The sequence below is a fragment of the Felis catus genome, chromosome D3 (assembly GCF_018350175.1).
Source record: "Felis catus isolate Fca126 chromosome D3, F.catus_Fca126_mat1.0, whole genome shotgun sequence".
NCBI lineage: Eukaryota > Metazoa > Chordata > Mammalia > Carnivora > Felidae > Felis > Felis catus.
The window spans coordinates 6,440,082-6,455,792 of record NC_058379.1 but is presented as its reverse complement, the minus strand read 5'-3'; the positions used below and the strand labels follow the sequence as shown (position 1 = coordinate 6,455,792).

The following is a 15,711-nucleotide window of genomic DNA, read 5'->3' as shown; positions in this document are numbered from 1 at the left end:
TGTCATTATTACTGTTTCTAATGTAGGAGGTTCGGTTCTCAGGAGGAGTCTGTCATCAACTGTGCCCGTCTTGTGCTGGAAGTTGCTCCCACCAGATCTCTGTCCCCACCACGCACTCCACCAGCTGCCCTTTGTCAGCTGTTGGTTCCCTTCCTCTCCGGGCACTAGGGGCGGATGGGGACAGTGGATAGAGTCCTTGGGTTGTTTTTTTTTGTTTTTGTTTTTTTAATTTGTATTCATTTACTTTTTAAATATTTTTTATTTGTATTCACTTATTTTAAAAATATCTATCTTGTTTTTTCTTTGTATTTATTTTTAAAATATTTTTTATTTGTATTCATTTATTTTTAAAATATTTACTTTTTTATTTGTATTCATTTATTTTTTAAATATTTATTTATTTTTAATTAATTTTTGTTTGGAGTCCTTGGTTTACGAGCCAGAGGTTTGGTGCCAGCACCAGCTTTAAGTGTTTGTCAGCCTGTCCCCCTGCGCAAATCCCTTTCCTTCTCTGAAGCTTGCCCGTCATGTGAGAACAGCCTCTGCCCCCCTGACACGCAGGGGGGGTCCTGAGGATTCAGCCGCCGTGGATTATTATGTCTTCGCCTCAGAGGGGACAGAATGGTCTGGTGGCCGAGTGCACTCAGCCCTGGAACGGAACCTCTGTTTCCAACCACTTCGCAGCTGTGTGGCCTCGGGCAGGTGACAGCTTTGTGGCCCACTTTCGTCCTCAGCCGCACAGGGCGGTGCTGGTGTGCGTGTGTGTGATTGAGAGGGTTGAGTTCGTGCAGGAAACGCTGTGGAGCACCGCCCGTCATTGATGTTTGCTGTTCGGATTAAAACTTGGCGTTGTTTCTACCATTTGCTGCTCACGAGCGCCCAGAACTGATGGTGAAGAGCCTCCACTCTCTGATAGTTGCTGTATTGATTTGTTTAAAAAGATTTTTTAAGTTTATTGAGAGAGCACAGGTGGAGGAGGGGGGAGCAGAGAGAGAGAATCCTAAACAGGCTCCACGCTGTCAGCACAGAACCCGATGCAGGGCTCAAATTCACACACTGAGATCATGACCTGAGCCGAAATGGAGAGTCAGATGCTCAACCGACTGAGCCACCCAGTGCCCCTCTGGTCATATTTCTTTAAAAAAAAATTTTTTTTTTCAACGTTTATTTATTTTTGGGACAGAGACAGAGCATGAACGGGGGAGGGGCAGAGAGAGAGGGAGACACAGAATCGGAAACAGGCTCCAGGCTCTGAGCCATCAGCCCAGAGCCTGACGCGGGGCTCGAACTCACGGACCGCGAGATCGTGACCTGGCTGAAGTCGGATGCTTAACCGACTGCGCCACCCATGCGCCCCATATTTCTTTTTTAAAGATGACTGCTACAGCGACCGCTTCTTGTGCCTTGTGAAACCCCAACCTTTCAGCCTGTTCCTCCCTGTGCTGGGTTTGATGAAGAAAGCCCGCAGTGTGGGAGCAACTGTAGCTGTTTCCTGTGGTCCCACCAGGCCCCAGCTCCAAGAGGAATGCTCCCAGGACTTACCTTCTGGAACTCCCACACCCCAGTGTCTGATTTCACCAAGAGCTGGTAATATCTGAGCACTCTTTTAACTGTCACCTTTTTTTTTTTTTAATGTTTATTTTTGAGAGAGCGCTCTAGCAGGGGATGAGGGGAGAGAGAGGGGAACAGAGGATCCGAAGCGGACTCTGCGCTGACAGCACAGAGCCCAATGTGGGGCTCGAACTCACAAACCACGAGATCATGTGAAGTCAGATGCTTGACTGAGCCACCCAGGCTCCCCGAAGACTGTTTTAACTTGACATTCCTTTTTCTCTTTTTCTCTTTCTTTTTTTAAATGTTCATTTATTGGGGGGGGGGGGGCAGAGAGAGAGGGAGACAGGATCCGAAGAGGGCTCTGCGCTGACAGCAGCGTGTCCAACCCAGGGCTTGAACTCACAAACCATGAGATTGTGACCTGAGCCGAAGTTGGATGCTTAACTGAGCCACTCAGGCTCTCCGACATTTCTTTCTGAGTGGGTTTTCTTGCCTCATCTATCCCCGAGAGGGAGAAAGGGGCAGCTAAGCATTGATACAGGGGGACCCCCAAGCCTGAAAATGCAGGTGATCCGTTTAAGTAGGCTTACTGACAGCAGCACATAATGATCTGTCTGCTTCTAGACTTTATGGTCATCCTGCAGCCGGGAGATCGGGAAACCAAGGCAGGAATGAGTCAGGTGTAGGGGACTTGGCTGCCATTGCTGGGACTCAGGATGTAAGGCTGGTGCCTCGGAGGATGGACTTTAAATGTCATTCCCAGGAGCGGAGCCTGCTCCACAGTCCTGCAAAAGACACAGCACTGCCCCCACCCCCCCCCCCCCCCCCCCCCCCCGCCACACACACACACTCTGCTTTGTGACCTCACCGCCCCTGGGTGTGGTCTCTGCACAGCCTCTGCCTGGGGTTCAGACGGATGGCAGGATGCATATTTGTTTCCCCAGCTGGTTCTCCCCTCCAAGGTGCAGAAACCTTTCCCCTCCCTCCCTCCATTAAGACAACAGCACCCAGTGAGGACTGCAGCAAATCTGGGGGTAGCAATCAGGAGCCCCTGATGGGAGGAAGTCTCTGCCGAGATAGCATTCTGGACGGGACTCAGCATGGCCAGCGTTTCTCAGGAGGCAGAGTGGGCGGAGTCTGGGTTGTGGAGTTTGTATCTGGGTTCAGGTCCAACTCCCACCACTTGTGAGCTGGGGTCCCGGACGAGTCCCTCAGCCCTAGGGTGCTGTAACCTTGGGTGTCCCACGGGAATGACAATACCCATCCCACAGGGGTGCGGTGAGGCAGTACGCATAAGGTCCTCAAAACGGTGCAGGCGAGATGCGCATTCATCATTCGCATTAGTGCTGCTTGGAGAGGCAGGGTACATTTCACTTTGCAGATAGGAACCTAGGCCTTAGAATCAGGCCTTCACCTGCATCTGGGGCAGCCACCTCCTAGCGACGTGGCCTCGCGGAAGGTACTTTCACCTTTTGGAGTTTCACTTTCCAAATCTGTAAACCGGGGGGGTTAGTGCCGGTCCACCTCCCCGGGTCGTTACAGGAGTAAACGAGGTAATCCATTCAGCAGGCAAAACATTCAGCAAGGCAGGGTTCCTTACCAGGATGCCAGGCTCACAGGGGACGTCCAGCAGGCCCATTAGCTTCCCTGTTCTCTGGACTGTATTTCACCGGATCCTACGTGCATTTTCCCCTCACGTTTTAACATCTTTGAAATCAGGATGAGCCTTGAAATCAATAGCATCTTAATGTTACGATTTGTTCAGTTTTCCCAGCAGCATTTGTTGAAGAGACTGTCTTTTCCCACTGTATATTCTTGCCTCCTTTGTCACAGATCAGTTGATCAGAGATCAATATAAGTGTGGGCTTATTTCTGGGCTATTCCATTCTATTGATCTGTGCGTCTGTTTTTTTGTGCCGGCACCATACTGTTTTGACTACTGCAGCTTGGTGGCATATCTTGAAGTCTGGGACGGTGATACCTCCAGCTTTGTTCTTCTTTCTCGAGATGCTCTGGTTGTCTTGGGAACTTTTGTCAAAAAATAATAATTTGCGGCATTCTTTTTCTCTCATAGCGACACACAAAATGCTGGTGTGTCAGAGTCACTGCAATATATCTGCACCATATATATACCACCATCTGCAATATGCATACGTACGTACATACAATTTACAGATTTGGCGCGCGAGGGTCTGAACGGTTAAAGCCCCTTACATAAGACCACTCTAAAACACTCCAAGAAAGTATAAAAGTCATTTTACTTTGATACAAAATCATGTAAAGTCACGTGAAGCAAAATCGAATATTCACTACATATCCATGAAATCACTGGAATGTCATTACCATTTTTTCCTGCGTTCTCTCCTCCCCTCTCCCTGTGGGCTCATGCATTTTTACTGCTACCACACAGTAGAGACAAGGGTCACCTGCGGGACCAGACAAGTGGAAGGCGCATGCGCACGCTGGAGGCCCCCCCACAGCAAGGCTGAATGGAGCAGGAATTGGGTCTTGTTTTGCTTTCCTTCTCCTGTCTTGCCCAGGCCAAGCGCCCAGGGGTGTCCAGTTCTGCAGCCTGGCAGACAGTGATCATGAGAGTGCCTCCCCTCCTTCCTCCTTGGTGGCTTTCAGGGGAAACAAATGAGCGAGGACGGTGCGTATACGTGGCACCGAGAGATGTGTCTGGGAGTCTTGGCGCGTTGCCTGGTTGAGTCCGAGACCCTCTGCCTTAGTCGTGGCCTTAGAGCTGTGTCTACTTCCCTGATCGGAAAAAGAACCTGTGTGAAGAGAAGGAGGGGTCAAGGGCACACAGAGAATGAGACGAGGGGTGCAGAACCCCGAAGGATCTGTAAGAGGCTCTTGCGGGCCACGGACTCACTAGGGGCAGACACTGTCTAGGGCTTTCCTTCCGTCAGCTCACTTCACACTCAAAACAGCTTGATGAGCTACGTACCATCAATGTCCCCATTTTATAGATTAGCACACCGAGGCCCTGCGAGGTTCAGCAACAGGCCCAAGGTCACACGGTAAGTTGTGGAACCAGGAGTTGGAGGACCCAGAGCCCACTCAACCCCTGTGCTGTGCCGAAAGATGGTGTCCGACACCTTTTTCAATTTCAGGAGGTTTATCGTGGAGGAAGCATGCGCGCGACCTCCAATTATAAGACGGATCTTTGCAGTGAATAAAGATCGGCATGTAAATTCTCAGATGAAACACAGAGATACCCCCGAGACACGAATACCAAGCGTTCAGTGTCTCCCCCCTCATATGCAAAGCTTTGAAAAGGAAGCCTGCTGTCTGGGGGTTGAGTGCAACGCTGTCTCAGCGCTTGCTAGGCTCAGCTATGAGAGAGACCCAGAGCTGGCTGGTGGGTTGGAAAGGCAGTGACAGGAACGCGGCCTCGTGCTTCTTGTCAAACATAAACCCCTTGAGGACCGTGAGCCGCTCTGCTAGCGATGGCTGGGGCAGGCCCTGGACGCGTGTTCGGATACAGGCGTTAGGGCTCAGCCACTCTCCCCTGAACCTGGACGCACTGCCCACCCCCACCGGTACCCAGTCTCAGGAAGTGACACCATCCCCCGCCTCGTCACTCATGCCCGGGAACCTGGGAGTTGTTCTCAGCTCCTCCCCCCCATCTGCTACATGTTAGTCACCATGCCCCAAATACGTTCCTAATCCCAACACTTCTCATCTCCTCCACTGCCACCCCCCAGTCCAACAGCCTTCCCGCCACCCCCTAGAACACACTCACGCGGCAGCCAGAGTGACCGTGTCACTATACAGAGCTAAGTCATTCTGCAGCTGAAACCTTTCCATGGCTTCCCATTGTTCTCAGGATAAAGACAAACGTCCTTCTTAGCACAACCTACTTCCTCGGAAAGTCATTCATTCATTCATTCGTTCGTTCATTCAGTGAGCTGGTCTGACCACGAAATTGTGGCCTCGTGCTCATTAGACATATGACCTCAGGCTGGCTTTTTTTTTTTTTTTTTTTTTTTTCCATATCAGGCTCAAACTCTCTAAGGGGCCCAAAGAACTCTCCTAGAAGAGGCACAAAGAAACCAGCAGTTTATGCCTCCTGGAAGCCTTATCTACATGGGCTGTCCAGACAATAAAAGTGCTAAAAGAACACCTTCAGAAATGACACCTAGCGTGGAATGGAGGTGCTCTTTCATTTTATTACTTTGCCTCAGGAGAGGCTTCCTTGGGAAAGAAACACGCCCCTAGGCCCTGCTTTGACTCTGCCCCCACACCTCCTCCATAAGGCAGCCAGATGAGCTTTTACAGGTAAATGTGGTCCCTTTGTCCCCCTGCTTAAAACCCTCCACGTCTTAGTGAAGTTCTCAGAGTGAAATTCAAACTGCTTAGTGGGACCCTCGCCATCCCCCCACCCCCACCCCCGCCACTACCACCACTAATCTCCAGCCTCCCCTCCATTCACCTCCTGCCTCGCCTTTATGCATGCCGTTCCCTCTGCCAAGAATGCTTTTCTCTCAGTCTTCATGGTCTTTCAGGGCCCAGTTTGAATGTCACCTCCTCACGAAAGCCTTCCAGGACTCCCCAAAGTGTAACCCCGCTCATGTCTGTAAGATGTCCCTTCTTTAAATCTTTTCAGTCACTCCTTTAACGTGTGCAATTTGTTTCTTGCCGGGACCCTGGCAAATGCCCCCCCCCACCCCCCTCACCCCCGCCATCACTCATCAACATTAAGTGCCTGGCCCCCATAGGCATTTGAGTTTGAGATCCCTGACTGAGGCTGTTTCTCAGTTTCTGTCCAAGAGATCGGGGGCAGGTAACTGTCTCCAAGCCAGACATTCCCAGGACAGCCAAGGCAAACAGGCTGTTTGCTTCATGGAGGGTGGGAGAAAGCCGTGCCTTGTTGTACCGGCACCTGGTGACCGAGAAGGCACCTCTCGGGGTGTGGTCCAAGGGTTCTCCGCATCAGAGCTGCCTAGGGGATTTATCAGAAATCCAGACTTCTGGGCTTCATCCTAGACTTGACTTCTGAGAATCTGAATTTTAAACAAGTACCACACACACTATGGTTTGAGGCTTAGCACCCGGAGAAATGACGGATTAACACGGGAGCATAAACATGAGGGGAGTATTCAAAGGAAACTACATTATGTGGCCCAATGCTGGGAGACACAGGGTCCTCCAAGGTTGGAAGTAAGAGAAGTAATGGATCAGGCCACCCTCCTTTTTTTAAGTAAACTCTGCACTCAACGTGGGGCTCGAACTCACATCCCTAAGATCAAGAGTTGCATGCTCTATCAACTAAGCCATCCAGGCACCCCGTGAGTCCCCCTTACACCCTAATAAGTATTATTTGTAGTATTATTATATCATAGGGAGGCTGAAGTGTAGAATCTGAACTTCCTTGGGTTCAAATCCTGACTTCGCTGTTTACTCTCTGTGTGACTTCAGGCAAATTACCTTATCTCTCTGTATCTATTTTACCACGTGCAGAATGGGGATAATGACAGTTCCTACCTCCTAAGGTCACTGTGAAAAGTCAATGAATTAATGTATGTTAAGTGCTTAGACTGCTGTCTAACAGATATTGTAATGCTTCTCTGAATTTTCCTCTCAGCTGCAGTACCACCAACAGGACAGCAGGGCCTCTCCACCCTGGGTAGCTGGCCAGCCTCCTCGGGCCCCACTCCTTCCTTTGGCAATTATTCGGTGGCAATGGGGCAGCAGGGTAACTTACAACTTCCTTATGATGGTCTTCTCCTCCTTGTTACTTCTGGCATTGCTGGGCCTGGTGACAAGGGTATCTTTTTCTCTTCGTCCTCCTGAGCCTTCTCTTGGTGGAATCAGACCACTGGGGAAAAGGGGCCAAATAAATGGGTTGTTTTATGGCAGACCTTCTGTCTGTGCAGCTCTGAAAGTGAAGGGTCTTAATAATTATTACATTAGTAATAACTGAAAGCTAGAGTCAGAGAGATTCTGTTTCCAATCATGAGACTCTTCCTCCCATGTTTCCAATGCCAATCCCTCTTCTTTCTTTCTCTTGTCCAACTGCATTGGCTAGTACTTCAACCTTCTCCAGTCTCTAGGAATATGACCACATATCAATTCTGTAACTGAAGCCTTGATTTTCTAATCAATAAAGTGAGAATAATAAGAGTAACTGCCATCTAGGATTGAGTGATTAAGTGAGATATTACACAGCACCTGACAGTCACTCAACAAATATTTATTAAGCCACATCCTGTGCCAAAGCACTGTAGCAGTGAACAAAACAGACAAAATTATCTCCTATCATGCAATTCATGTTTTTCCACTGGGGAAGGAAGGAGTCAATAAATAAATAAATAAATAAATAAATAAAGTAAAAAATATATAGTAAATCAAATGGTAACAAGAGCTAAATTGATATTGACTGATAAGATATTGAGGTCGGTTGACTCAAAGAGGACCAGAGTATTTCCCTGGACCTCATGTACAGAAGCTGGAAGAAAGCTCTTCTCTCTCACTTGGTCAACTGGGGTCGCCAGCAGCCATGTTCCCTAAGATTCCTAGCAGGTGTGTCTACAACACAAGATAATGAGGCCAACAAACAAAGAGAAGCAAGGAGGAGAGAAAGAGGCACCAAGTCCCTGGCTCCAACCCTGAGGCCTTAACTGCAGTTTTTTCTTTATTTCTGAAGGCAATCCCAAGATCGTTTCCAACTCTGTGGGTCAGTAAATTCTCTTTTGTACTTAAGCTAGTTTGAATTGGATTTCTGTCACTTGCAACAAAAAGAAACCTGACCGCAATGCAATATTTCAAAAAATTTTTAGTTTTAATTTTTTTAAGTTTATTTGTTTATTTTGAGAGAGAGAAAGGAGGGAGGGGGGAAGAGAGAGAGGAGAGGGAGAGAGAGAGACAGAGAGAGACAGAGAGAGACAGGGAGGGAGGGAGGGAGGGAGGGAGAGAGAGAGAGAGAGAGAGAGAGAGAGAGAGAGAGAGAGAGAGAGAATCCCAAGCAGGTTCCTCGCTGTCAGCACGGAGCCAGACACAGGGCTCAATCTCATGAACTGTGAGATTATGACTTGTGCCAAAGTCAAGAGTAAGAGGCTTAACAGACTGAGCCACCCAGACACCTCCCAAATTTTTAATTTTTATGTTAGAGAGAGGGCACGTGTGTACATGCAAGCAGGGGAGGGGCAGAGGGAGGGAGACAGAATCTCAAGCAGACTCCAGCCAAATGCAGGGCTTGATCCCACAACCCTGGGATCATGACCTGAGCTAAAATCAAGAGACAGACACTCAACTGACTGAGCCACCCAGGCACCCCACAATGCAATATTTCAATGGCATAGCTCGTTGTATCCACCTAGGTATTTTGCTGTGGCACCTGCTGGCAAATTTAAGCGCATGGTGTTTCCTCCTCCCTACAGATTGAATTGTGTCCCCCAGAATTCATATGGAAGCCCTAAGCCCCAGTGTAATGGTATTTGGAGATGAGGCCTTTGGGAGACAACCAGGTTTAGATGAGGTCATGGAGGGGGGACATGGTTGGATCAGAGCCCTTGTAAGAGGAGACATCTGAGGGCTTGCTCTCTCTGCCATGTGCAAGAAGCCAGGAAGAGTCAGAACTGACCATATTGGCACCCTGATCTTGGACTTCTACCCACCAGAATTATGAGAAAAATATTCCTACTGTTTAAACCACCCGGTCTATGGTATTTTGTTATGGCGACCCAGCTGACTAAGACACCTCTTTACGTATGAATGTCACAGAGCAGGATTCATCCTTCTCTGTCCTTCGCAAAGAGTGAGCTCTTATTACTTGACATTATTATTTATATATTTACTTTAGTATTAATATTAATACATTATTGATTTATTATTAATAAAATCCCCCCTTCCATCATCTCTTGTTGCATAACACCCTAAAACACAGTGATTGGAAACAAGGAAGATTTATGATTTCTTACGATGACTCCATTTTTATGGTTGGCTTGATGGGTCATCCAGTCACAGCTGGGGCACCTCACTTCTCCTTTGTGTGACCTCTCCATGGGACTACCTTGAGCTTCCTCACAGAACTATGGTCTCAAGCATTCCACAAGGATAAAAATGGAAGCTGCGAGGTCTCCCGGCACCCTCACCGCAGAAGCCACACAGCATCACTTCCACTACATTCCATTGGTCAAGGCAAGTCACTGGGCTGCCCAGACTGAAGGAAAGGGGAAACAGACTCTACCTCTAGAGGCTGGAAAAGTCTCATTGCCAAAGGCATGCAGGATGGGAAAAATTGTGGCCATCTTTGGAAGCCTCCCACCACTGCCTCAATTCAAAACTATCATTAGGGGCGCCTGGCTGGCTCAGTGGGTCAAGCGCCTGACTCTCGACCTCAGCTCAGGTCTTGATCTCACGGTCATGGGTTCCAGCCCGCACTGGGCTCCGCATTGGGCGTGAAGCCTAGTTAAAAACAAAACAAAACAAACAAACAAAACCACTAGAGCCTGGACCTCCAAACTGATGCGGTTGCTAGGAGAACACCTCAGCTGGCATGCTAGTTTCTCCAGAATGTAGGACCCACGTGAGTAAGCAGAGTCCTGCTGTCTACTGGCCTATACCAGATGGGACGTGCACAGCTACCGTTCTCTGGGAATTCGGAGCTGGAAATAAGGTGTGTCTCTTTATTCGCTAACAAGCTGCTCCAGCACCAGCTGTTCAGCCATTCCCACATCTCACTACCTGTGTCTGAAGGACTTCTGAAATGAGATGAAGACAGGTCTTTCCATTAACACGGTTCCAACCTCAGCAGAAGGAAGAAAATTAAGTTCCTGTTGCCAGAACTCGGGCCTTCTGGATGTGGCTCGCTACAACTTTTTTTTTTTTTTTTAAACTGTACCGCTGACCTCTTAATGATTCTACCTTAAGCAAATTTAAACATAATGTCATGGGGCGGAGGGTAAAGAAAAAGAGTGGTATCACTTGGACTTTGTTTTGTTTTGAATCAGCCTATGTTCTTACTTGTAAACGTGGCCAAGAATTAAAAGCACGGGCTCTGATAATCACACTGTCTGAGGTCATGTCTTACTGTGGCCACCACGAGCCGTGGGACTTCGGCAGGTATTGACCTCCCTGGACCTTAGAACACCTTGCGGGTAACATAACCGTAACTCACCTTGCTGTGAGCACTAATGGACCTGATGCTTCGAATACGCCTAGCAGAGTCCTGGCACGTATAATATTTATACACTGATAAATATTAGCTGGTGCTGAGTTTTTCATTCTCTTTGTCTTTCCCTCTTCTGCCTTTAAGAGAACCTGTGTTGTTCAACTCAACGGTTTCTCAGAGTTATTTGACCACAGAGCCCCCTTTTCTAGAAGTGACGGCATGAAAGAAAATATTTTGGGAAACAGGATGCAGATGGATGTAGCAAAGTCCAAACCTGGCATGTTAACAGCTTCTTCTTGCCTCTCTTGCTTGTCCTACAATCTTTTTCCTACATGTGTTATTGTGATCTTTTTTTTTTTTTTTTTTTAGATTTTATTTTTAAGTAATCTCCATATCCAACATGGGACCTGAACTCACAACCTGAGATCAAGAGTCACACGTTCTACCCACTGAGCCAGCCAGGTGCCCCTATTGTGATCTTTCATAACTTTTAATTTTTATATAATTTCAAACTTACAGAAAAATTGTAAAATTAGTATGAAGATTTCCTATATGCCCTTTATCCAAATCCCCCAATTGTTCATCTATGTCTCTATCTACCTACCTGCCTATCCATCCATCCATCCCCATCCACCCACCCATCTACCCATCCATCTACGTATCTGTCTTCTTTCTGAACCACTTGAGAGGAAGCTGGAGACACCTTACTCCCTTATTCCTAAATACTTCGGTGTGTATTTCTGAGGAACGAGGATATTTCTGACATAAACAAGTAGTTCAGCTATCAAGTTACCACATTGATATTTTATTCTACACTTTTTAAAAAATGTAAGCTCTATATGCAACATGGGGTTTGAACTCATGACCTCGAGATCAAGACTTGCATGCTTTACCGACTGAGCCAGCCAGGTGCCCCTCGTGTTGATCTTTTAAAACAGTAAATTGGATCTTGCCATTTCCTTGATTAAAACTTTCCAATGACTTCTCGTTACACTTAACAATAAAATTAGAGCTCCTTCCTGCGGCCCACAGGTGTGGCACACCTCCACCTACGTTACAAGTTCCACCATGGTGGGTCTCTTATTGGTCAAGCTGGTTCCCACATCAGGGTCTTAGCACTTCTGCTCCACTTTTGCCCTACCAGTCCTTACATGGTTGGCTACTTCTTGTCACTGACCTCAGAGGGGTCTGAGCTGACCACGCCATGTAAAACAGGATCCCTCCATTCCCTAGCACTTTGCTTTGCTGTCATATGTCACCTTGTTTGCTTGTTTTTTTTTTTTTTCATGTTTACTCATTTTTGAGAGACAGAATCTGAGTGGGGGAGGGGTAGAGAGGGAGGGAGACACAGAATCCGAAGCAGGCTCCAGGCTCCGAACTGTCAGCACAGAGCCCGACGCAGGGCTTGAACTCACAAACTGGAAGATCGTGACCTGAGCCGAAGTCGGATGCGTAACTTACTGAGCCACCCAGGCGCCCCTCACCTTGTTTTGAAAGATGTTTTGTTTTGTTTTGTTCATTTATTGATTTTGAGAGAGAGCGAGGAAGCAGGAGAGGAGCAGAGAGAGAATCCTAAGCAGCCTCTGCGCTGTGAGCAGAGTGGGGCTCCAGCTCATTAACTGTGAGATCATGACCTGAGCCGAAATCAAGAGTCAGATGCTTAACCGACTGAGCCACCCAGGCGCCCCATGTCACCTTGTTTTACATTTTTTAGCTCACTTGTCGCCACTATCCTGCGTGTTCATTTCAGATTTCCTTGTTGATTGCCTGTCTTCCCCTAGACTAGCATGGACTTTCTCTGTTTTGTCCACTGCTATTCCCCAGGAATACTAGGTCTTTGAGAAACTGGCTGAGTGAACACAAGAACGAATACATAGCACATCACGGAATTCCAGACGGGGTCTGATCCTTCAGTGCAGGGGTCCCCACGGCATCAGAGCCCCACCTCTTATAGCACTGCAGCTCTTCCTGCACCAGCAGCAGCTGGGACTTGAGTTTGTTGCGCTCCTGGAGCACATCCCTTAGCTCCTGTAGAGTGAAGCGTGGCCGGTTGGGATCTGTCAGGTCAACCACCATTTTGTCTGGTCCCAGGTTTACCTGTAAGAAAAGATATCGGGTTGCTTATACAGTTTCCCTCATGCACTTGGACTGTTGGGGTCCCTGGGTGGCTCAGTCGGTTAAGCGTCCGACTTCAGCTCAGGTCATGATCTCGTGGTCCGTGGGTTCGAGCCCCACGTCGGGCTCTGTGCTGACAGGAGCCAGCTTCAGATTCTGTCTCCCTCTCTCTCTGCTCCGCCCCTGCTCGCACTCGCTCTCTCTCTCTCTCTCTCTCTCTCAAAAAAATAAACATTAAAAACATTTTCTTTAAAAAAAGTAAAAAGATGGACTGTCCACCCCAGAAAGGAAAATTCTGTTTTGTTACTCCCAGGCACCCTATCGGATGAGACGCTGCCTGTTGGAAGTGTTTGGTTGATGGTAAAGAAGCAAAAGTTCTAAGTACCATTCTCCAAGTAAACAACCAAGGCTCCTTGGAGAATGGCTGATTTCAGGGTTGGAACAGGAAAACTATAAGATGAGCCTGGAACGTTTCCTTGTGGAAGGGAACAAAATGTCAAAATGACAGTTTGAAGGAGTTCCCCCTGGCCAGACTGAGAACAATTTGAGTATCAAAACGAGTAATAACAGGAATGGACAGTAACAGTTCACATAAAAAGAGAATTCAGGAGTTCATACTTAAAATTTAAATCAATTAACTAAATAATGGGGATGTGATGGCTAATTTTATGTGTCTAATTTTACTTGTCTGGGCTAAGGGATGACCAGAAAGCTGGTTAAACATTTCTGGGTGTGTCTGTGAAGGTGTTTCTGGAAGATATTAGCATTTGGTTTGATGAGCTGAGTAAAGCAGCTGGGGGGTGGGGCGGGCATCATCCAATCCACTGAGGGCCCACATGGAAGGAAAGGGGGAAAGAGGGTGAATTTGAGCTCCGTCAGTTGATACAGGACATCCCTTCTCTTGTCCTCGGACATTGACACTCCTGGTTCTTGGGGTTTGGGATCCAGACCAGGATTTCCACCATCAGCCCCCCACCCCCAGTTCACAGGACTCACTGGTCTCCAGCTTGCAACTTGCAGATTTTAAGTGAGATTTCTCAGCCTCCATAACCGCATGAGCCAATTCCTCAAATAACTATCCTCTTTATATTGAGAGCTATTTCTCCTATTGGTTCTGTGTCTCTGGAGAGATCTGATGAGTACAGGAGAGGAGGAGGGGAATTTGTATCTTACAGCAGAAGGCCAAGTAATAAGTGCAGAAGATGACAGAGTTAAAAAAAAAAATTATCCATTTGCAACCAACTTAGTAATAATTGATTCAGGCAAGACTAAGGAATGGATCTAAAACTTTAGGGTGAAAATCTGTTGGGGAATAGAATATTTTGCACAGTTTCAAAGCATCTTCCTACAACAACTTATGAATTACAAAGGGAATAAAGGCACCTTTACAGTGCAGAAATCTCGCAGACACCACGTTAACCAAGTGATGCAAGTTAACATCACCAATAATCACAAACTGAAGCAGGTGCCTCCTGATACATCGCACTGAGAAGGACACAGCATCTCTTCAGTGGTATTCCTGCTAAACTGCGTATCTTGAATCTAACGATGACGATGGCACATCAAAACAAACCTAAATTGAAGGACGTTCTACAAACAAACTGATATATAATCTTCAAAGATGTCAAGGTTGTAAAACACAAGGAAAAGCTGAGGAACTCTTCAAGATTAAAGAAATGTGTCAACTAAAGGTACTATGTAACCCTGGACTAGATTCTGCACCAGAAAGAAGATGCTGTAAAGGGCATTATCATGAATTTTGAATAGGGATAGTATATTAGATCTTAGTATTCTATGACCTTTTTCCCCTGAATTTAATCATTTACTGTCACGATGCAATAGTGTGTCTTGTGAGATTTTAGGGTAAAGGGTCCTAATCTTCTACTAATCCTGCAACTAACATAATGTCTGCTCAAATAGTTGAGAAAAACTGTGAGTGAATAAATAATATATATAAATATTACTTTTGTATATGCATATATACATATACGTATATGTGTTTTGTGTGTGTATATAAATACTTGGATGTATATTTTCTTCTTCTGTTTTTTTTTTTTTTTTTTTTTTTTTTGAGAGAGAGTGTGAGCCAGGGAGAGGGGCAGAGCTGAAGAGAGACAGAATCCTAAGTAGGCTCCACACTCAGCACAGAGCCTGAAGCGGGGCTCAATCCCACAACCCTGGGATCATGCCCTGAGCTGAAATCAAGAGCTGGACACTCAACCGACTGAGTCACCCAGGCGCCCCTATATCTACTTCTTTATCAAATAAGGTGATCTAGGGGCACCTGGGTGACTCAGTCGGTTAAGCATTGACACTTGATTTTTGGCTCAGGTCATGATCTCATGGTTTGTGAGTTCAAGCCCCATGTCAGGCTCTGTGGTGACAGACAGTGTGGAGAATGCTTGGGATTCTGTCCCTCTCTCTCTGTCCCTCCCCCACTTGCTCCTGAGATCTCTCTCAAAATAAATAAACTTAAAAAAAAATAAGGTGATCTAGATGCAGGTCTAGTAAAATACTGAACAAATACAAAGCTTTAAGATGGGAACTATATTGTTACAGGACTTGAAAATATCTGCGGTTTCCACTGGTGACTGCCACAGGTACTGCTATTATTACTGTGGTTTGTCATCTATATTTGCAACTGAGGAAAATGACACATTTCAGTTGGAGGTTAATGAAAATGAAAATATAATTTTTTCCCATGCCAGGGCATGGACCTCTTGGATTAGAATCACGATTCCCTTGGGCATCTAAGAACTTCGAGTTAAGAACCCTCAGGTTGAATAATTGATATTGTACAATGGAAGTTTTCAAAGCCATTAAAAGATGAAGAAGCTCTTCATCCTGATTTAACTCAACTTCCATGCTATGTTAAATGAAAATACACAAAAGGCAGAGCTGGGTATATATTATAATACCATTTG

General features: G+C 46.7%; 1 protein-coding gene across 4 annotated transcripts in view; it reads right to left on the bottom strand.

Annotated features, from left to right (window-relative positions):
- Positions 1-3,793: 3,793 nt before the first annotated feature.
- Positions 3,794-15,711, bottom strand: part of RILPL2 (Rab interacting lysosomal protein like 2) — a 35,717-nt gene continuing 23,799 nt past the window's right edge. For all 4 annotated transcript variants that reach the window (XM_023241330.2, XM_006938391.5, XM_006938393.3 and 1 more), the window contains 3 exons: positions 12,618-12,769; positions 7,265-7,378; positions 3,794-4,328 (listed from right to left, as the gene is read on the bottom strand). In XM_023241330.2, the coding sequence (XP_023097098.1) occupies positions 4,304-4,328; positions 7,265-7,378; positions 12,618-12,769 (291 nt within the window). In that variant the 3' untranslated portion in view covers positions 3,794-4,303. The remainder of the gene's footprint in view (positions 4,329-7,264; positions 7,379-12,617; positions 12,770-15,711) is intronic.